The sequence below is a fragment of the Schistosoma haematobium genome, chromosome 3 (genome assembly GCF_000699445.3).
Source record: "Schistosoma haematobium chromosome 3, whole genome shotgun sequence".
NCBI lineage: Eukaryota > Metazoa > Platyhelminthes > Trematoda > Strigeidida > Schistosomatidae > Schistosoma > Schistosoma haematobium.
The window spans coordinates 19,352,245-19,377,394 of NC_067198.1; the positions used below are offsets into that span (position 1 = coordinate 19,352,245).

General features: G+C 33.1%; 1 protein-coding gene across 1 annotated transcript; it reads left to right on the forward strand.

The window, feature by feature from the left end:
• Positions 1–3,793: 3,793 nt before the first annotated feature.
• On the forward strand, positions 3,794–19,218 carry MS3_00010596 (uncharacterized protein; the record flags this gene model as incomplete). Its single annotated transcript, XM_012939043.3, has 3 exons — positions 3,794–4,211; positions 11,588–12,041; positions 18,516–19,218. The coding sequence occupies 3 exons, from the start codon at positions 3,794–3,796 to the stop codon at positions 19,216–19,218; spliced, it is 1,575 nt and encodes a 524-aa protein (XP_012794497.3).
• Between the last annotated feature and the right edge of the window lie 5,932 nt (positions 19,219–25,150).

The following is a 25,150-nucleotide window of genomic DNA, read 5'->3' on the forward strand; positions in this document are numbered from 1 at the left end:
ACCTTTGGTCCGTCGTCACACTTCCTCCCTTTAAAGTCTGTTGTGTAAGACTTTTGTCTCGGGTCCACCTGAAGCTTGGTCGCCGCATTTCTCTTGAGGTCCATCACTCTCGAAGGTTGTGCTGCTTTGCCCTTGCGTCGTTTATCTCTTCTATGTTTGCGCTCCTGAGAGCTTTTGTGAGATGAATCCATGAGCAATTGAAATGGGAGTCAGCTTTCTGGGACCACTGTACTACCATCTCTTTGCATTTGAATTATGTGTCTTATACATTTTCCGACACCTTTCCGGACTAGGTACAGTACATCTCCGATTCGACGTTCTATGACACCTGGTTCCTACCTCCTATTACTTTGATACGGTTTGACAAGTAACTTTTCACCCATCTGGAAGCTACGAGTGACCGTACGATACTCATTCGTGGGTTTACTTGTCTTTCTGAGTCTAGACCTAATAGAAACACTAATACTAATACAAATCAATCCATTAACCACATATGCAGCGCCGTTCGAACCAATAAACCAGTGGAAACGGATGTTGTGTTGCAAAGACATAGTCAAGTGTTTACGGAAGTAATCTTGAACAAAACTCATAATGAGTAAATCAATGGAAAATTGACTTTTTTTTCATCATATCACCTCCTCTTCTTTTTTGAAAACTATGTTGAGATCCATCTTTAAATTTCATGACTTCATCCTCGCCCACGAAATAATGTTGGGTCCTCATATCCCCAAGTTACAGTTAGTTTGACTCTATTTAAAGCATATTTCCATCATTATGTAGAGACTCCACCAGAACTGACTAGATGATGAGGATCAGCGACATTAGATATGAGGTCATGAAGGTTTGATTCTTGTGAAACATTTTCATCAGATCTCTTGAAAATTTCATTAGCAGATAATCGATCACTAGAATAATCAGCATCTATCAAAATTTTATTAGGTTCTTGATCATCGTTTGATGCATCCGACAAATCATACAATAATAATTTATGGGTCAAAATGAAGCTTATAATAAGGGAAATTTAGATATACATAATCTAATCACTGAGTAGTTATACCATAAGAATGTATAGATAATATTAGTCTCTTAAAAAGTCTCAGAAGTTACTCGTAATTTAATCTTCGCTAGGTATAACATAGTGCTTATCGAAAAGACAAATTTGTTGTAAGTTCCAAGCTGTTGAAAGGGATCTGCCAAATAAGTGGATTCATATTATCCTTCTTTGTTGTTTTTGCTCAAATTTGTAAATCTTATGGTTAAACAATCTTTCTACTTCTTTTAATAAATATTACATAATCTATCAACTGCTGGTCTACAAATTCTCATGATTTATATATAATTAGTTAGATTATTATAAATATAGTTTCCCCGTTCTTTAAACTGCTTATTTAGTTATTCGATATTATTTTCATGGTCTCTTCATGAACTTACACTAGCATAAGTGAATTGGAATTTAGAGGTTGATAGCACAGCTTTAAATACTGATTGTCAGCGTGCACCAATAAAGAATCTTAAACCAAGACTAAATAACTTTTTAGTGCTACTTCGCAACCACCAGTCCTTCAGACAAAATTACTTCGTGATGAAAATTTACCATAAAAAGTACAACCTCCACTAACCCCCCAACTTCACAATTTACAGTCAACTTACCTTCAACAGATTTTAACGAATTTAATGTAACTACTTTTAAGTAGTTAAAAACTAAATTTTAAAAAATGAAGTTTTATGATCAAATCCGATCGAAATTAACCCTTAACATTAATAATAATAATAATAATAATAATAATAATAATAATAATAATAATAATAATAATAATAATAATAATAATAATAATAATAATAATAATAATAATAGTAATAATAATAATAATAATAATAACCTCTTGATGACTAAATATAAAATTAACACCATGTATAACGGTATAAGTAAATGAAATAAAATAACACGTCATAAAAAACTAATCACACATAATTATTAAAAATATAAACACCATAAGGGAGAATAAAAGCAAGAAATGTACTTAATGAGACAACAAAATGGTAAAAATGGCTAAACGAGACCATTATACAATAGATATACATGAGGCATAATTGGTGAACATCTATAGTTCGTTTGTCATAGCTTTATCTAACACTCCTTTAAGTTCCTGGATGAAATTTAGCCGACTAAGTAAATAACCCATCTATTCAATAACATGATTGGTGTCAATCGTTTATTAGTTTAGTGGGACTTCTGGAGATCATAGAACTTTCATTGTTTTTAAACCCCTATTCAACCTTAGCTAGACCATTGTAGGCAACTTGAAATAAACGGACAATTGTTTTTTCTAGTGTAAAACTTCTCAACAGTGAACATCAAGGACCTTGCAACCGGGCATTGGACGCGACAACTTCAGTCTTGCGCGCGAACCTCTAACCTCTCGATTGCCAACCAAGCACAAAACTGTGTTAGCGTATAACTTAAATCCACTGACTATATTGCTCACCCCTGTTATTATTATCTTTCAGTTAAGGGAGACACAACCACCTTTTATGAAGAAAGTAAAAGAAAATTACAGCAGGATCGCCACTGGCTTCTATTCTGAGCCATATCTGATAACGTCTCTAGCCACTGTGTCGCACCATCTCTCGGACCCCAGCCAGGGGTCGTGAATGACCAACACAGGCCAGCCCTTTGCAACTTTCTTTCATACCCCGACAGCATGTCATACACTAACCACCTCTCCGCTTTTTCCTAAGGAATAATCTATATTTATGCTAAAACTCTTGTCTCATTATTATCATCATCATTTAAAATATACCTAAATATCCTCAAAATCTAGGCTCTTCAGATGCCTCATAGTTGTGCACTCAATAGAAGGACTGTTTTTAATTTAATTACTATTGATTACTGAAATAATTCAGACATAATTATAATTCACACTAAAATAGTTCCCATTAATATAAATTGTTAAGTACACTTGTCTTTATCATAAAGGTACCAATTGTAGCCATTCTTTAATTTCCTTGTAATTAATCCACAATTTATAAAATGGTGTCTACAATAAATGTTTAGCATTAATCCTAACTTTCATTACAATCTATGCGTCTAGTAGTATTGTATGTTGACTCTATATTGAAGCACCTAAGATAATATTTTAAATTAATTTAAATACAATTTATTAGTTGAATTCATGATTTAATTAAAGCTAGACCACCATCGAAGGCCTGGAAGCACTGGGTTCGAGTCCCGCATGCGGGATAGTGAGTGCGCACTGCTGAGGAGTCCCATACTAGGACGGAACGGCCGTCCAGTGCTTCCAAGTTTTCTATGGTGGTTTAGCTTTATTCGACTCATGAATTCAACTATTAAAAATTACTACAATATCCACAAAACCCCATTTTGACAAACTTATTAGTTTTGAAAAAGATTTTTTTATTATTGGTAAATAACATTTTCATTTAAGTTGAATTCCCACATTACTATCAACATAAAGATAATGACAGAAATCTGCTCATAAAAAAAACCTACTCATTTGGAAATATTCCATTGGTTAAAACAAATTCCATTGATAAATTATCAACCAATCAAATCGTTGTCCGTTACAATAACATAAAGGGAAGTATTTATTTATTTCAGTTCTTGAAGATCTAAACAAATCATAATATTCATTCATTGAATAGTATTACAGCAACGAAGTTATTTTTTACTGCTACTCATATAGTTCAATAAATACTTCAATACATTTAATAGATATATTAAATACGCAAACTTCGACGTTCAAAACACTCCATAACAAATAATCAAATTCTAATGAATGAATTCAATGTTCAACCGTTCGACATATATAATAAACAAAATACTAATATATATCAACATTATGAAGTAAATAATATGGAAGATATTAATAAGTGCCCAACTAAAGCTGAATATTACAACTGCTTATCTGAAACATCAAATATAAATTGGTCAAGAAAATTCATAGATGATTTAGATGACCGTAAAAAAAAGGTGGATACAACGATACCATTTTATCTAGAACAAGCACAATTTCAACATTCAATAAAATGTCATTCAAATGAATCAAGATTATTAGACAATAATAATCATAATGATAATTCAAATTTTATTGATTTCAATCAAATAGATTTACAGCCTGATTCAACTGTTATGGCACCGATTACAAATAATGATTTTGTCTATAAGGAAGAATGTAGAAGACCAATGAAAAGTAAGTATGTTGTTTATTTATTACTTTTAAAAAAGTATTAAACTGTCAAAAATTAATTAAGATCCATTTGGAATAGTTGAATGGAATTAGTTGCTGTTCGATTGATTAATTGATGACGATATTGGCTCAAAATCCTAAGTAATCCATCAGTTGCTTCAAGATTAAAAGTAAGATAAATAGCACAAAACATATATCGCCGAGTTTATACCAATATTTTCTCCATTATTAATTGGAATGATGTAGCCTTAGAGATTTAAACCGAGTATTACAGTTGCAAGAATTATTATTATTTGTCTATTTAGGTTTAATATATATTTCCATATGTTTACTGTAATATCCATTTGTTCATCTTACTTTTAATAGAACACACAATACATGGATTCCATTATGGGCTTAATCGATATACTTTTATTAAAGTTAGAAATTAATTAATATGATATCAATTATTCTTTAGTTAAGTTTTTATATCCTACTAAGGAAAAAGTGAGATTCACTAACTTCCTTCATGGAGCATAGACTACATACGAAGGTTCTCCAACGTACTCCGTCCTGAGCCTTTCTTTCCAGTTGTTCCCAAGTGCGATTGATTCACTGGATGTCTGCTTCCGATTTCGGAAGTAATGTCTTTTTTTAATATGTTTCTTTCTCTTTTGCCTTGATAATTATAAGTTAGAACCTGCTTTGTGATTCACTTTTAAATATTAATTAAAAAAACATGATTCACTGTAAATAATTTAAAATTTCAATGTTAATCAATTAGGTGTGTTAATAAATATGAAATAACTTAAGTGAAGTGTATTTTATTCAGTGTTTCGTTTCATTCATTCTCTCCATTTGAGTTTTTATCTAGTTCTCCAAAAATATGTCAAATATGTTATAAATCTAAGTAGGACTCAAAGGAACAATCTTAGTGGAGATAAAATATCCTCAATCGAAAAAAACCCATTCATTTTAAATTATACTCCAGAAAACTGTTAAATTTATAATAATTCACAAATTAAAACTACAAAATGATGTTTCGTAATATATACCTAAAGTTTCAGCGTATTAAGAGAATAAGCGGGGAATGGCTAAACAATTATAGAAAATCCTGAAGCCTCAGAGCGCTATTTCATCCTGAACTAAGACAATATGAACCATTCGACTACCAACTCCGTGGTCTAAAATTTCATTGTTCGCTGAGAGAACATACGGTCCTGGATTCAGTTCTTGACAGGGACTTAGAAGCTGACTGATGAGAAGTCTCATATTAGGGCGAAACAGACATCCAATGCTTCTTGGTTTACAATACTTCTGTAATTTAGGTCAGTTAGTAATGTCTCAGTCAGTCAGCTACAACCTAGGACCAGGCAAATATATGCATCAGCCCAATTTGCCATACCTCATTAGAACAACAAGATGAACACCGAATTCATAGTAGTTACTTCAATGGTGGTAATATATAAAAGAAATATTGAATATAAGGATATGGTACAGGAAGAAAAAAGTAGTTGGTATAAAGAAAGATACAAGGCAATTTTATTCTCTTAGTTTATGAGTAGACAAATAGTGTATACACCTACGCTATTGTGATCGATTCTGAGCCATGTCACCAAGAGTCTCCAACCAAGTAGTCTGCATCTACCAACATGGCTCAGACCAGAAGTTAGTGACTTCAAGCACTGATGCCACGTTTTGGTTTGGTCGCCCATAACTTTCTTCCAGCCGTCCCCAACACTAGTCAGTATTGTTAGTCTTGGTAATCGGTGTTCAGGCATACGTACCACCTGACACATCCATCTCAATCGATGAAGATTCATAACCTGATCAAGTTATTTGTCATCATTCTCTAATACCCTGTGTCTAATTTCACTATTACTTATACGGTGATCCCGGCAGATGCGAGCAATGTTTCTAAGGCATCTGTGGTCAAATACTAGTAGCTTACAAGTATCTTCAACTCTTAATGGCCATGTTTCGCAGCCGTAAAGTAAAACAAAACGAACTGCCGCGTAGTATACTCGTCCCTTAATTGATAGACAGATATCTCGCCTTCGCTATAGGTGTCGTAAGTTGGCAAAAGTCAAACGAGCTTTTAGAATCCATGCTGAGATTTCGTCAGACACCAACCCATTAGGGCTGATCAGACTTCCACTATAAGTGAAGTTGTCGACGCGTTCAACTACTTCACTCCTTATCCTTAGTTCTGATGTTGACACTGGCCAGTCCTGAAGCAACAACTTGCATTTAGAGGGGGCGAAGCGCATCTCAAACATCCTAGCATTGCTGCTCAGTGCTACCAAAAGACTGCATTTTGTCCGCATCTTCACCAAAAAGGTCTATGTTATCCGCGTATTCTTAGTCGAAAAGTGGACCTATAAGGATATTAATTCTCAAAAATTTAGTCGACGAGAACGAAATGTAAAGTCTACTACATATATAATTTCTATGTTGAAACTGGAAAACTTGGCTAATACTACAAACTGTCTAATTAAATTACATCACAAATCAATATTATGAAATATCATATAGTACATTTTTATAATTAAACTATTAACTGTTAAATAACAGTTACTGAAAATAGCTGAATAGATAAGAAAATTTAGACTGATCATTGTTCATTTTGTCAAAACAATGCTCATTGTCTTGCCAAAAAACATAATATATAATTGCATAAATTTACCAACTTCTTAAGAGTTTCTTAATTGTTATCGCTCCGATATAATTAAACATAAATAATTATATTACTGAATTAAAAAAAGTTTAATATAAGAATGTTTGTTGATGATAAATAGTTGAAAACAGATCACATATTTTAATTAACTTAAATATTTAAACACTGTTTTATCATAAATGGATATGACTTTAGTGTTTTAATTTATTAAGGAATATGTATTAATTGTAGTCTATATATGCGCGAGATCAAGGGTTGATTGGAGTTAAGCATTAATACCGTTAGTTGCCAATTCAATGGTTTAGAGGTTAAGCGTTCGCGCACGAGACGGAAGGTTCTAGATTCGAGTCCCGAGTGTGGAATCGTGGATCTTCATTGCTGAACAATCTCATACTAGAACAAAACGGCCATCCAGTGCTTCCAGGTTTTCAGTGGTGGTCTAGCTTAAATCGACTCATAAATTCAACTGTGAAAATACTACAACACTACAAGTCCTAATATATATAACTTAATCGGTTAATAAAGGAATTATAATTTGAACTATTTTCTATGTACTTTTAATACTACTTTTAGTGACATTGTACACTACTCTTCTACATATTACTGTCAGTAAAAAAAAGTGGATGTTATCATATTATTTTTTTAAATATGATACGGTACGAACTGAACCTAATTTAAATAATCCAATCATGATTATTGGTAAAACTTACATGAATCTAACAATATGGTGAGTTAACTTAAGTTAAAAATGTTAACCATTAAAATACCAATTCATTGATCTAAAGATTAAGCGTTCATAATAAAGCCTATAGGTCATAGATTTAATAAATAGCGAAGATGTATGTACACTTCCTTAAGGAATCCTATATCATAATGAAATAACTATCCAATTCTTGATGGATTTCGGTGATTACCTAATCAAATTCAATTTATGATATGAACTTGAAATTAGTAAAATATGTTAACAAGTTTGTAGTTATTTCTCATTCAGATAAATAGATTTGATAAAATCGATAAATTCTTCAGTGGTATCTACAATGTATATCAACAGTAAAACAATTTAACATTTAAAAAAATATATCACAATATTTGCTAATAAGATAATTAGTTTTTAGAAAAATGTATACTGACCTAAATTAGCATAATATTCAGTTCATTATTTTTTAAAAAAAAAAAAGAAAAACAAGAGAAAAAAGAAAAAGACAATTAACTGATTAATAAAACTGAGTTTAATAGTTTCAATGTTAATTGTTCAATAGTAAATGAATTTATATGGATTTAGATTTAGATAAACTATTGTGGGTGTTATTTTTTTTAAAGAGAAAGGGTTCAAAGAATGATCTAGAATATGATAAGATTTTTAGTCAATTAAACTTGGCTGAACTGTATAATTTAGAAAGATTAATTAAATGTATTAATTGAACTAAATAGTTATTGAATAGATTGATTTTAAAATTATGGTTTCCACAATAAATCAAATGATGAAATGATTATTTTTCAATGTAGGTTTTAGTCTATCTTTATTCAGAAATTAATATTAGTTTAACTGTTTAAATAGTCCAAAGTAAATTGGTTTAGGTGTTTCATTTGTATGATACTAAACAATATGTTTCAGGTTATCATGGTTAGTTTTGTCTTATAGAATTTCTCTAAATGATTCAATAATTCTATTGTATTCTTTGTTTATTAATTAGAAACAACTAACCTATGTAAACTAAATAGTTTTGTATAGGTTTATGGAAGATGGTTGAGCAATGTTATGGATTAATTGAAGTTAAACATTAACACTATTGGGTATCAAGTCAGTGATCTCGGAATTAAGAGTCCGCGTGCCTGATCATGAATGCGCACTGTTGAGTTGTTTCATAACAGGACGAAACAACTGTCCAGATTATATATAATAGGAGAAATCCTAATAAAATGTACCTGACAACAATTCCAATGAGATTGGATTAGTGATAAAAAGGATTTCAAAATAAAACGAACTGATGTTCATAAATATGCGCTAAATAGTAGGAATACCTAAAAGTTCAAAGCTTATTTGTTTATATTAATTCAATGTTCAGTAAGTTACAATACCCAAAGTCATGTCAGGTTATAAAAACTAAACGATAAATGTTATCTTATGTAATGCGAACTTGTGAAAACCTGATAAGTTAACTTGATATCGAATAAATTTATACGGATTATTGATTTTTATAAATGTCTCTTCTTTTTACAAGAAAAAGTTTTTATCTCCATGTACATCATGTAGAATTGAGTATATATATATATATATGGGTCACTGTTGTATAACTCTTGAAAAGATGTATCTAAACGATAAGCCCTTTCTTTCTCCCTTTCATTCAATTTAAATGTTTGTTACAGTTGATTATTTTTTGATTGTTGTTGTAAAAAACTTCATTTCTTTCGATTAAATTATGATAATCAGTACAAGTATCAATGTCCGTTATTCCAAATAGTTATCATCGTTTATAAATTTGCAGTCAAGTGTAGATAATTATAGGGTTTATTAAAATAAATGATTTTGCTTGCCTTCTCTGTTCAAACTGATATATGCACACCCACAAATGAACATGCATTTATATATATACCCCAAAGCAAGTTCATATATATATAATGATTACGTATTACTTCAAATACTGACGGATACAAGCTACCACAGTCTACTTCATTTTGTATAAGTATATTACCCTTCATTTGTTATATACATTTACTATGTACTGATAAAGATTACCTTGAATATGGGTCCAAATATCTATGAGTATACTTATAAAATTTAAAATTGCCTTAAGCAGAAAATGTTTGAAATGGATAGAAATGGGTTAGTTGTTGTATATAGAACAGCAAAATCTGTCATTTTGTATAATCTACAGAAAAAACTGATGGTTTGTATATATAGTTATATATGAATACGTTTGTATGTTTGTGTATGTATGCAATCGAATCAAAATGGTCAGAAAAAGAGGAATATAAACATAAGGACTCAAATTTAGAAAGTGATATAATGAGTTTTTTTTTCCATATTTTTACTGTGATCAAATTTTAACTTATTTTCTGAAATATTTTTAACTGTCAAAAAAAGTAGATTGAAACTGAAACAGAAACAATTACAATTGGCTTATTGATGAATTAATTTTCATAAAATAAAATAACGATGTTAATGATGACAATACAAGAAGAGGGAGTTCAATTGATATTCAGTAGGCGGGGTCGGGGACAAGAATGGTGATTCAAAATGTAGGGAACATGGGAGAGGGGGTGAGGTAGGGTTGGGAAATGATTCTAAGCGTGCAAAGTCAAGTGTGTGAAAAGAAAAAAATGATAGAAGAAAAATGGTTTGAATAACTGAATAATGTGAATGTGTAAAACTATTATTGAATTCTATAAAACTGATTGAAATTTCTTTGAAAAAAAACAAATAAATAATTGCAATATAACTAACTGGTCAATTCATTGGAACAGTGGTCATATGAATTATTTTTGATTAAATAAATTGAATAAATTCATTTCACTCCAAATTAGCTCATCCGTTAAACTGTCATATAAATTGTGATTTGTTCTGAGGTGTTATAAGCGATAAGAAAAGTATATATCAATATATATAAGGACGAGAAATATATTCTCTCCTCACTGGTTTTGATTGGTACCTCAACTGAGGAGAATTTCTTGATGAGTAGCATTTCAAAATTAAATTATATATATCACTTCGTGTTCCTATAAGTTAACCATAACTCATTATGGAGATAAGTTCAATTTGCAGTCAGTTTTCATTCTAAACTAATTTTAATTGGTGAATCGTTAAAAATCAGGAGCAATCATATGGTTGTTTCATCTTACTCTGGTATTTTTTAGCTGTGGTAAAAAAGGATAGGTTTATCGTGCTCTACTCAATGGAATCGTTAATATGTACCGTTGTAGAGTTTTATCCCACGACGGAAATTCACTGTGTTCCTTGATTTTTAATGGTGCACAAGTTGAAGTTAATCCATGATGAGAACTATTTCAAAATATAACTGTTTATTACACTCTATTCAATTATTTTGTTTTAACCTGAATGACAGTGGCTTACTGATTAAATCCTTTCATAAAAACGTTTAATAACTCTTATCACTTTTCACTCAGGAAAATAGGAATAAGATCATGTTCTTTTGTTTTGATCATGATCGAATTTACTAACTATGCAGCTGAATAAACAATACTTAACAGCGTGTTGTTCACAACAGACTCACTTTATTTGGGATACTGTTTACAACCAGGAAGGACTGGATAACCTTGTCGCCTCTGTATGAGACTCCTCATTATCAAACTTACTACTCTGATAAACATAGAACTCAGAATCTTCAAATCTCGTGATGACAACTTAAACTTTAGATCACATGGTTGGCGTCTAAAAGTTCAAGTAATTTATTGTATAGCTGATCGGTTATCTAACGCCATTGGTGACAACTGTTTCCCTTCTGTCATGTCTGAACTCCACCGGTCACCAGAACTTTAGGGACTCATCCTTGATGAGTTTGCGAGCATCCACGCGAAGAGCTGTCTGACGATTCCTGACTTTCAATGGTCTTCCAACTAAACTCGTTAAATGAAGTAAATTCACAAATCTTCAAAGTACACTGAATTATAAACTCATCGAATATCAATTTAAACTTCATTTTAAAATAATATTTAGGTACGTTTATATTCATTGAATGATATTTTCTTTTTCAATTCTCTTAAGGACATTTAAAATCTCCAATATATCAAAAGTCTATTGAACATGTTGGTAACAATGATGATTCTGGTTTAAACGTTAACACTAACATATCACCGTTAAATAATCAATTAATAATCAGAAATGAACAAATTAATAATTTCGTGACTACTACAAATAAGGTGGAATTTTCATCTAAAGAACCAACAACTTGTGCTACATCATTAACAACAACGTCATCATCATCATCGTCATCTGTGGCAGTGGTTGTTAGTTCAACAAATAAACGATCTAGATCAGCTTATACAAATTTACAATTAATTGAATTAGAAAAAGAATTTCATTATTCCAATTATTTAGGGCAACCAAGACGATTAGAATTAGCTGAACAACTTGGTTTAACTGAACGTCAAATTAAAATTTGGTTTCAAAATAGACGAATGAAACAGAAAAAAGAATCTATTGAAAAAAGCAAATATGAGTAAGTCTCTCTTCTTTTCCCATCCACTTCTCTAATGTACTGTTTGAAGAAAAAAAATCTAAATTGTTGAATAAAATCTCACTGTTTAAATGATATCATACAGAGAAATGTTAGCTGTGAGTCATTTTATATAAGGTTGCGAGTGTGTACTGTTAAGTTATTCTATTTTGGCATTGAAAAACAATACCAGTCTTTTGGATATGTTTCACTTCCTCTAATTGCATAATATTGCTTCAGGATTAGTCTAAGTCAAGATCAAAATCAATGATAAGAAGTAAAATAACTGTATACATCGACGTGTTCACTTATCTTAGAAGCTTCATCATTCCTGGTGGATTAATAAACGACAAAATCTCGTTACAAATTCGGAAAGTACGGCTGATTTTGTCAACCTACATCACTTGTGGCGTAGGCAAGACTTCTTTTTACCAACTAAAAGACGGGTATACTATGCTTTGTTCTACTTTATGAGTGTGAAACATGGCCTTTAAAAACAGACCCCTCTAATCATTATGGTGTATTTTGATACTACTAATTGATTAACGCTGAGGTTAAACGAAGATTCCAAGATGAAAGTGGTAAATTGGTTGATGAAGTAATGAATTTTCATCGGGCGAGGTGACACCAGACGATTTTTGGTGTAGTAGTAGGTTAGAAAAAAACTAGTAGTGAACACACGAAATGTAACATCAATACATGAAGCTATTGACTGTTAGACTCAGACATATGGATAGGTACAGACTGCCTGTTTCGGATCCTGAAGATTACCATGACAAATGGCTCAGAATTTTGGTTGAGATGACTCCGTTTCATGCACAATGGGTCAGATGCATTTACTGTTTTTCTTCTCATAGATCCTAAGTCTTTCAGTCGTAAGTTAATTCCGCGAATCCATATTTTCTTCTCAAATCATATCTAATACGTTAATATCAGTAGTGTTACTTCATATACTACTCCGGCATCTCACAGTGCTATTTATTTATTTATTTGAACACATAAATATTGGTACAAGAGAGCGCCAATATATATGTACCACACAAAACAATGAGAATTCGAAAAGAAAAAAAGCTAAGGAGCGTAAAAAAAGGACAACAATAACGAAGAGATTGGTGTAAGGTAGTGTAGTAATAATAATAGTAATAATGAGGGAACGGAAAGATACAATCAGAAGAAATCTTTCAGTTAAGGGAGACACAACCACTTTTTATGAAGAAAGTAAAAGAAAATTACAGCAGGATCGCCACTGGCTTCTATTCTGAGCCATATCTGATAACGTCTCTAGCCACTGTGTAGCACCATCTCTCGGACCCCAACCACGGAGTCGTGAAGGACCAACAGATGCCAGTCCTTTGCAGCTTTCTTTCATACCCCGACAGCATGTCATACACTAACCACCTCTCCGCTTCTTCCAACCAGTCCCAGAGTCGGCAAATAATGCACGACGTGGAATTCTCTGGGACGACATTCGGAGAACATGTCCAACCCACCGAAGTCGGTGTTTCAAGATGGTGACACCAACTGAATTATCATCTCTGTGCCCGAACACACGATGCCGAACCTCTGCATTACTGACATGATGTTGCCACTGGATGTCAGCAATCCTTCGGAGACAGCGATGATAGAACACAGTGTCGTCTAACGTCCTCAACTCGGAGAGGCCAGGTTTCACAAACATAGAGCAAAACTGCTCTCACCGATGCGTTGTAGATCCGACCTTTTACAGCCAGACCAACATCACGAAGGCGCCAAAGGTGGCCCAGATTGGCATGAGCCGCTCTGGCTTTCACTATACGTGAATTGACCTCATCACTCACACCCCCACCAGCACTTATGCAGCTACCCAGATACACGAACTTCTCGACTACTTCTATCTGCTCACCATCCAGGGTGAGTACAGGATTAGAATCCCGCCAGTCTTGTAGAAGTGCTTTGCACTTCGAAGATGCAAAGCACATACCCATACTTACGGACACTGATTGCCAACCGATTAAGTGTGCATTGCATGCCTTGGGCATTATCACACTGTAAGACAATATCATCCGCGTACTCAAGGTCGAGAAGTCTTTCTCCAGGCAACAGATCCACACCACTATTACTTACATCCATCAGAGCTGTTTCTAGAATATCATCGATGGCAAAATTGAAGAGGAATGGTGAGATTGGGCAACCCTGCCTAACCCCACTGCTCGAATGGAACAATGGAGAGAGGTGGTTGTATGCCCTCACTCTGCCTGAGGTGTTTTTATATAGGGCTTTTAGGATGTTAATAAACTTCTCAGGCACACCCTTCTTCAATAGACAATCCCAGAGAACAGTCCTGTCCAACGAATCGAAGGCAGCCCTGATGTCAAGAAACACTACGATTGTTGGCCTTTGATAAGTATGGCGTTGTTCTAACATTTGGCGGAGGGTGAAGATATGATCAATACATCCTCGACCAGAACGAAAATCAGCCTGCTCCTTGGGAGTCAATCTTTCTCGGGTTTTGAATAACCTACGAAGTATGACGGGAGCCAATAGTTTGGACGCAATCGGAAGTAGACTTATCCCCCGATGGTTGTTACAGGAACGACGTGAACCCTTTTTAAGGATAGGGTGCTAATGTGCTAATGTGCTGATGTGATGTGACAACTTGAACCGATGTATATATGTACATGTTGCTTGCTACTATTGGATCTAATACAGAATACTAAGATTTGATTAATTCTTGTAATAATGTCATTTTTTGAAGAAAATTATCATGTACTTCAGTTTACGAGTGTATTTTTAATTGATTAGAAGTGTAATCAAGCGATAAGTGTTCAATGAAATCTCTTGATAGATTAAGTGAAACATTATATAAATTTGATAAGTTTTTATTAAGATTTGTCAAATAAATCTACACTGTTGATAAATAGATCTCGCAGAACAATCTACTGAATGTACTTTAGCAACTCCTCTCAAAAATTCAGTTTTTCACACGATACATAACATTTAATTCACGGTTTGTAGATTTGATGCAACAATGAATTTCACAAAGTAGAGTGCATTATATTCCAGTGATACATTTCTGTTAATAATCATACAAATGACTGGTTACTGCATATTTGCAAATATTAAGCGTTCACGCGCGAGAGTGAGGGTCCTGGGTTCGAACCCAGTGTGCGGGGTTGTGGGTGTACACTTTTGAGGAGTCCCATTCTAGGAAGATGGGGGGTCTAACATCGATCGATTCATGACCTCAATCAAAAAATAACTTTAAGTTAATTCGCTTTTTTCTTATCACTAAACAATGTTAAAAATGTATGATTTCAACAAATTTACTTTATAACAAAACGTCTAATTTACAGTCGCTGACTTTAATATGAATGAAATAGTCATAAATTGAAGTAAAGGTCTTTCAACTTTTTATTCAGTATACTGTAACAAAGGAAACCAGAATGATGAAGGTATCTTAGTTATTGTTTCTTATAATCTTTTATATCTCATGACATCAGTAACATGTACGTATCAATAAATTATTTATGCTCTACACAGTGATTACTACTAGGCCTATGAATTTATTCATAAAAGTTTCTTCATAGTCGAGATTCATTGACGAAATAAGTCTTAATGATGTATTAATAATTACTTAATTTACTTGTACATAAATTTGTATAATTCTAACGACAATTTATATCATGAAATAACGTCAGATAGAGAGTTATTAAAAGGAACTAAGAGATCATTGAACAGCTGTTTTGTTCTAGTATGAGATCATTCAGCAGTGCATACCCTCGATCTCAGATGGGAATCAGTATGATGATTTTAAATTGATGAATCATAAGCCAGTGGTTTACAACATTAAACAGTTTGAATTACAGCATGATATTCATTTAATATCATCGGTGAATTATTGTCTCATTGTTAACATGTTTGACTCTACATATCACCGCTTGTAATTATGATTTCATAAAATTGATCCCGAAAGTTTGTTCATGTGCCTTATGAAGAAATCTGTGTAGTTTCAAATATAGTTGTTGCTATGATTTCATACAATTTGGAAAAAAAATGTAAATACTGATTACATAGTTTAAAGAAACCAGAACGAAGAATAATGCTGCTTGTTTGGGTTCTGTATTTCTGAATTATAAACTATCTGGAAATTCTTCTAATATGAAACGAAGTCATTGTGAATCGGATAGACTGTTTGGTTAAAACGAAACACTTCATCGATAATCTCCGCTCCTGATTGATTAGAGAAGTCTTATAATATTCAAGATACTAGAATAATCGAATTCCATTCAAGTTTATTCATTTGTGTATCGGTTAATTCAATAATTATTACCTATCACAACTTACCAACTGAGAAATCGTCACTCGGCACATAATTACAGAGAATTTAATAGATATCGTGAAAATACAGTGAAAAAATCCATCATTTAACTTAATACTGAATAAAACAAAACAATAAATGAAAACATAGGAAATTAATGGACTAAACTCCCAAAATTAATATATGATTTTTTCCCATCGAAGAGTGAGTATCTCCAACAAAATGACTAGTAAAGGACCATATAATTAGAATGAATATCATATCCAATCTGATTACATTCGATCAGTAAATTCTATCTAATCTAATTATAGAACTTTATCATACATACATATTCACTACCTATCTAGAATCCATTTATATATACATTGTAATTTAAAAACAATATCTAAACCTTTCTGATCATGTGTAACATGTAGTTATTTCAATAATTAGTGTAGGAAATCCTTGATTTCTATATTGTCCAAGTAATTCCCATCTTGAACTATTTTCAAGTATATACATTACATATAGTTTTATTAGAATTCTATCCATATATTAACAGTAATGATTATCATTTGATTATTACGCTTAAATAAATATTTTGAGAATACATGGATTACAAATGTGAAGTGTTTCATTTACCAGAGTCAATGTAGCCCAATTGAATTATGTCAATTGAGTAAAATCATAAGTTTAAAAAGATGTTTATTTGTATATTTAGTAACAGTGAAAGTTTAAGTTTGCTTTATGTCACTAATAGTGACAACTAACCACTTGTTTCGATTCGACAGACTTAAATATGATGGATTACAAGAATCATTTGGTCACTGATCATGTTTTTGAAATAATTAATGTTTTGCACATAGTTTCATTGAATGTGAATTATTAAATAGATTCTTCGTATTATACTATCTAAATATCAGTTGTGGAGTCTTTAAATATAATGTAAGAAGAAACTCAAAAAATCCCCGGTAAACTAATACAACATACTTCTCGATTACATGAAGTTGACGTGAATTTATAAAAGTTGTTTTGGGGAATGTAATTTCTTATAATGAGATAGCTTGAGATAATGATGAAATTAGAATAATTCGTGACATAGTGTGAACTTATAACATTAATGAGGAAATATTCACTGCTTGTTTTTAAATGAAATCCCACTGTTCTTTTCTGTTTATGACTTTTCATTTCTTTCTTATGAGATTGAGATCATGTTACTTATATTTAGTAATTAGTGTCATTATCAATCATTTTTAGCCTACAGAGTATAACATCTTTTATTTGTGCACTATTTCGAGATAAGTACATCAACTTGTGTCTTTTAGCCTATTTATTATCATGGTCGTATTTTCTTAAAAATTTCAGTAGTTGCTTCATTTCTTATGCATTCATTGAAAAGTTATTTGTCTGTAACAGTTCGTATGTTTATGTTAGTAGTTCTTGTTTCGACTGTTGTCCACTACTGAGATCTTCACAAAGCTATTAACTATTACGTAGTTTATTGTATGCTTTGTAATAATTCTAATATAACTATTATATAAATTACTCATTTTATGATGGTAAATTGTTGTGGTAAACGCCTTATATATCTCAAAAATTGAGCCTTATAAATCCTCAGCTTAGATTTTCACAAATAATAGTTCCGCGCTCAAGACAAATCTCATGTTTTTGATTTCAGAATGTCGTCGTATTACTTAATTGTCTTATCAATTGTTTCGATCAAAATTAGAAACTTCTGTTGTATTACGTATCAATTTTTGTTAGTTTAGTTTTTCAATAATAAATCGCTTTTACAATATACAGTTATGAATTAGATAAGTTCATTTCATCTATGTAGTTTAAGAGCCAGTTAATATTCAGGTTAACTGATGAACCTTAGTGAATTGTCATTTCGGCGTCTTTGTTAATTAAATGTTTTATAGACAATTCTGTTAAATTCACTTGGTATTGCTTGGCTTGTATCTTCCCACTGAGGTTTAAGACTGCAATTGATCATTCTGTTATTGGCATATGTGCATGCTGTGCGTATGCCTCGATATTGCAGGTACTTCCAGCTGACGAGCCCCAAATAGGACGAAACGCGCGTTCTGGATTCCATTGCTAGCCACTATCCATCACTGCTTACAAAAAAATTCTGTTAAATACTTCAAAAGTATTTTTGGTTTTACTCAATGTATACTTTACTTATTTATTTGTTTTAGTTTTTACCATCCATATTCTGAAAATTCTCACTTCTGGTATCCTCATCATCCAATGAATATTAATCAACAAGAACCATACAATTATTATCAAACAACACAATTAAAATCGACTACTTATTCAAATAATTCATTAAACAACCTCCTATCTACTCTGCCTTCTCCAGTTAATATACCAACTTTTATTGATTCAACTAATTATAATACTATAAACAATATCAGTAATTCAATCGATTTAGAGGTATTTAAGAATAGTAATACTAAACATCAATTGAATAATCATAATACAAAACAAATAATGATGAATAATAGTCCTATAAAAGACTGGTCAAATTCACTAACATCTAATGAAGAATTATTAGATAAAAAAGATTATTCAATGTTTAAAAACTCCGATTTTCCACGTTATATTTCTTCATGTAATAATTTGTCATCTTTATTATCTTGTGATCATCGATTTCCTGAAGATAGTATGGATTATTTTGTTGATTCCAATGGAACTGATGTAAATCATATGAACAGGTATATGATAAATGAAACTAATCACAAACAAATATTAAATAATAATAACACTAATCATTCTCACAGTGAATTATCCAATCAATTAAAAACTTATTTTGAACCAACAATAATTAATTGTCAACATCAGAGAACATCTCAGTCAACAGTATATCAGTATTGCCATCATAATCTGAATCATTGTTAAAATAGTATTATAATATTTAAGCTATTTATGAATTATCATTTTTTAAAATTGAAGTAAATGATCTTATTTATACTGGCATGTAAATAAATTCTCTTATTGTGTTATATCTTTAATGTTGTTGTATTTGATTGAATATATTTTAATAGTTGAGATCGTGAGTCAATTGAAGCTAGACCATCATGGAAAACCTGGAAGCACTGAACGACCGTTTCTTCTTCCTCAGAAGTGCTCATCCACACTCCCGCATCCACAAAACCCCTTCTGATATTAGTCAACATATGCTCACTAGTGACTGGCTTCAAGAAATGTTTCCTGGAGTTCTAGTGAGAAGCAGTGACCAATGGAGTTCAATCGGGTCTGTTGTGAGATAGTAACTCACTGAAGACAATAGTGGATGTGTCGCTCAATTTCATGAATTAGTTGAAGTTAGACATTGACACTGTTGGATGCCGGCTCAGTGGTCTAGAGTTTAGGCGTTCACGCGCAAGACTTATAAGTCCCGGGTTGGAATCTCGCAGGGCGGGATCGTGAATGTGCACTGTTGAGAAGGATGAAACGATCTTCCAGTGCTTTCAGGTTTTCCATGGTGGTCTAGCTTCAAATGACTCATGAATTCAATTATTAAATTACTACAATCTCCGCAAAAACTCCTTTTGAATGTATTTATTACACCAAAAATCTAAAAAGGTTACTAGAAAATCGAAAAGGAGTGCACCAATTTAGGGTACAAGAATAAAATGATTTAAAAATACCATACAAATTAGTCAGTAAAACATTGAAGATAATATAATAAACCATCAGACCATGTCGCTAGTCAAAGTGGGGAATGTCTTGAACGAAAAATAAGCGGTAACCTTTTATTGGCTCAGCGAACCAAATATGTGTGACCATGCAATCATCAATATAGATACTCATCTCTTTGAAAATGAAGCCACATTTTCAATCAATAACATGTATCTATTTCCTTAGGAAGTGAAGCCAATCATTGTCTTTTTTAAACTGTGCTCATCAGCAACCATCACTTTTCAATTGGTTTGTGTCTGATTAGCCCAGCGTATCAAAAATTTCTAGTTGAAGTTACATTCTCTAAACTGAGTGATGTAATCGTCAGGATTTCAACATCATCATCATAAGCAGCAGCAGCATAAATTACAAGAAGAGGTGAAGAATGAGAACTACTATATAAAATAACTAATGAACTATTCTGTAAATATGAAATTTTATTTTATACTGATAACAGCCTTACTATCAGTATTTATGATACTCATCAATGAATCTTTTCCATTATTTGAGCTCACAAAATAAAGAGGATTTATTCATGAGGTTAAACGCTTAAAATGAGTTCAGAATATTACATGATTATGGTTACTACAACCTACATTTCTTTGTATGTCAGTTTAATTTATATAACTATTTCACCGAGTAAATCACTTATTTTTCAACAAATCACAGCTGCTTAAATGATTATTATATTTTCATGAAGTGATATAACGAAATAGGAGGAATCCCAATAAGAATAATATGAATTCGTGTTATTTCTTCGTTCCCCTTTAGCTGCTTAAAACGGTATCTGTATAACATAATATTAAACAGTTGGCATTGGTGACTGAAAAAGTTGAAATGATAGCGATAACCAGAATTCTATGTACATAAACATAAATGTCGACGAATAAAAATATATAAAATTATTTTGAGATAAATACCGAAAATGTAGATAAACAGTTCAATAGTACAATATCTAATAGACTACAGGTATAACATGGATATTTATAAATCATTGGAGATTTTAAACCTTTTGAAATTGGTTATCAATTTGAAAATATAGTTAATCAGACAAGGACTGTCGTTACTTTAACACAAGAATTTTGTTATGATTTTCCTATATCAGCAGTACTTCGATATACATGGAATACATAAAGCGAATGAAAAAGAGGAACAAAAGAGTTTTGTATTTAATAGCTGTTTAAGTTGTAGATCACCAACGTAGATGATCTATGTCGAATGATTGGAGGTCTACTCGGTATGACGAACCATCTAACTTCGAAGTCACACTTCGCGGTCGGCATCTAACGTGTATTATCCCTTTGACGTATCAAAGTACCATGGCTGCTTTGAAGACCGTAAAACAAAAAGAACGTTGTTATGAAAATGTATTATTAAGAATGAGTACAGAGAAGACAGCGAAACCACCACCGCATGCGCCAGTCCATGGCATACGATTATCTTATGCGCTTTGGTTGTCCTTGGCCCTGACGAGGATCGTCGATTTGTTCGATATTCAGTGACCCAACTGCCGGATGATTTGACTAGGGCTAAGTGACACTTCACTGGCCCTACAAAGTATTTTTAAAACCTCTTAGATCATCTAGATTGCTATGAGTTCGTTAATTTACCGTAAGTTGTTTCGTTTTTCTTTTCATGATTGTTTGTCACCTGTTCACAAGATTTGGAGACAACAGGGAGGTTTTCTAATATTGCTGATAACGTCACACTGTACGTGCTAGAATGAACCAAGAGTTTAATTTGATTAGTCAGTTATACCATGTGAATCTAATATGTTGTTGATTAACCAATGCAAATGTTACTCAGTGAACTTAAGCAAGACTGTACAATTATTCAGTGTGAACAAAATAAAGTAATAGAAAAATCCTTGTAGAGAAGTAATTTTTTATCCGATTTTAAATTTTAAATAAACAGTCCTATGCCAGTTATTGTCTTCATCTTTGCATTAAGGTAAAACACTTTTGTTCTATCGTATGCGTTGTAAGTGGTCGCTCGGAAACGTATCACACGTACGAATTAAACCTGAAGTTGGGAACATCCAAATTTCAGTTGTTATTCACATTCAGTTGTATCCAATGACTACTATCGTTGTGAACAGCTAGTGAAGACCATTCGATTTCTTTTAGCATAAGTCTTCATGTTAGGGAGTTGTTTCTGGACCTTGGTTCCTCCCGATGATCTTTATCCATCTACTTGGCTAGAGTTACTCCCCTGAAAAGTAATTGTGTATCTGATATTTTCCAAATGACCATAGGTTTGCTGAAATCAGTAGCCACTAGATCACTAGTCAATGGTTTAGTTGATTGTATCAACCCAGAATAACGGGATTTGAAAAGCGTTGAAGGGATAAAATACCCCTAAATAATTCGTTATTATAATTAAGTTTGAGTGGCGAGTAAAATAAAATGTGAAGACTGTGAAGTAAAAAACAAAGAATTATGATGGTAAGATGGTAGCCACCTTAATTTGGACAGCGTTCCATATGGAACGGGTACACAACGCAAAATCTGAGACCTCTTTTGCGTAGTCGTCGGTTAACGGGAAGTCTTATGGAAATTTATTGTGGCTTTTTATGGTGGTTTCGACTGAATGGTCTACTTTTGTACGTTGTAAGGTTGATTATTTTTTATTTAAAGCTGAGTGGGAGCTACTGTGATATTCTAGCGGGTCACTATAGGTTTTATGCTTTGATCCTTATCTTTAAAAACCCTCCGGAAGATTCATATCCTTCTAAGAGGAAGCTCGAAGGCATTGAGATTTTTGAAGTAAGGTCAGATTTACTGCTTAACAACGCTGCAAATAATTTGGAATTGAGAATAAGATTCTGTCTACTGAGAAAATGAAGTGCAAAAAAATAAATAGGATTTATGTGTAATCGGTCTAGGTTTTTATTCTGTAGTGACCCACTTTTACCACGAGAACACGACTGGTTTAATGAAAACAATCATTATCATAACCAACTGTACCAGTGCTTGTTTTAACGTGCTTTTGTTTAACTGTGCTAATTACAGCCATTTTGTGCTTCCATTACCTTCCATCATTGTTCCGCGGTTTTTGGCTTCGTTCGCACGTACTCCGTTCTCCTGCTTTCGCTTGTACCATTTCTTGGTACGATCTTGGTATTCGTTCGATACCACGAGATCGCCAACTAAATGAATCTGGTTACGTTCAACCTTCGCCTTCGGATTTCCTTGGCAAGTGTTTCTTGGTAGAGGTGTTCATAGTCAATTGGGACTCGACGCCACGCTACAATTCCTCAGTTAGTAGTAATCCTAGGCCAAGATCCATCGATATTACTGGAGACCCAATGATTGCGAATGATTTAAGTTGTGTTGTCGTGATATGTACGCGATGTAGTTTCCCATGAAGTCTTACTCGGTCTCTGAGAAAGCGAACTGTAAGCTTGTTCTTATCTCCTGAACCTTCAGTGGCAGGCTAGACCTGTTTTCACAGTGTCAGCGTAACAATGAGGGGAATTACATTCATAACATGCCTGGAGTACTCTTTCTACATTTTATCGGTTCTTAAATTAATCCATGTGACAGGAAGTAACTCATGTACCCTATAGACATTCATGCCTACGAGCCTTTCTATATTTGCAGCTTGTTTTGTAGCAGCCTTTCTCACACACTATCGCTTCCTACGCTTATATCTCGATGCCTACAAACTGCGTGACTGTATACTGAAGAAATCTTAATCGCTTATTGGTAATCTTAGTGAAGGTGCTTACCTTGTGCCACGTCATTATACATGTTCAGATAAGTTGTTCTTGCCAACAGTCGTCTTCCCATTCCTTGACTGCCTTCGGGATATCTTACCGGTACTGTTTTGACACTAGTATTGTTTGACTTTGTCGTATTTGGGATATATTCGGTACCAGTGTTCGGCAAGTAGCAATGCTCTTCTCACTTGTGTTTATCAAACCCCTTCTCTGATTTCAAGTACGTTTCCACCTATCATGCGACGATTAATAAGGACAAACTGCGAGTTAGGATTATAGTGTTGTCTATGATTTTTGATATAGTGTTCTTCAAACTGTTTGGGTTATTCGAGCTGTTATTTCCACTTATACTCATCTATACTATATACTCATCATTACCGACGAACAGAACGGAAAAAACGTTTACATGTTAAGTGGCCGATATATTTATCATTAATGTAAAGGTCGATCTTACATCTGACAACGTACCCAATGAGTGTGACATAACTATAGTACTGCAGAACCATAGTACTCTTCAAGTTATCAAAGCATATCGAATTAGCAAGAATACCATAGTAAAAGGAATGGACTAATCTCAGGAAATCTTTCTTTACATAAGGAAGAAGGCTATGAAAATCGAATACTTCATGCTAGCTAGTTATAAATTGATGTAAAGTCACCTCAAAACAAGCGCAGTATTGATTGACTTACATGGGTCAAGGGAAGAAGGCTCAACTTCGAAGAGGTCTGTCCGAAATATTAGCTTGAGAGAGGAAGTTTCTTGTGGCTCCCATTCTCTAAATGACGGCCGGCAGGAAACGCCTAGAAAACCCTATCGTGAGTCTAAATCCGTTTCTAGCAGGAAAAAAAATCCTGACCACCCAAGTTGTCGAGAACCATTCGCGATCTCACAATGCGTGTGACGTGACTGTGGTTGATGCTCCTACGAAAGTTGATGAATGGGTACTAGTCGAGAGTAAGAAACGACACAATGTTATTAATGAAAAAAACCAGTCCCCCAAAAGAGTAGCCGAGAAATCGAAGACTGATCATAGTGACAGGTCATTTATATTTCGCAGAATCAAGGAGAGTAAAAGCTCAGAACCCAAAACCCGTTTCGAGCATGACATTGAGTTGATAATACAGCTACTAAATCAGCTAATGCTTCAAGATATCTCTGGATTCACCAAAGATCCAAAGACTAGGTAGTCAAATGAACTTGAAACAAAATCAAACCAGGCTGCTTAAAGTAGTATTAAAATCTATCAATTAAATAATGTAGCGGTAAATAAATCCCCAAAATGAATAGCTCTGTAGGTTTTCGACATTGTATGTTGAGCACATGTTTTAATGGACTCACCTAGCTGAAGGCGTTTGGTCATGCATCCGCACCAGACCACGTGTGGGAACGTCGTGCTCAACATCTACTGCAATCGCTAGCCAGACTAG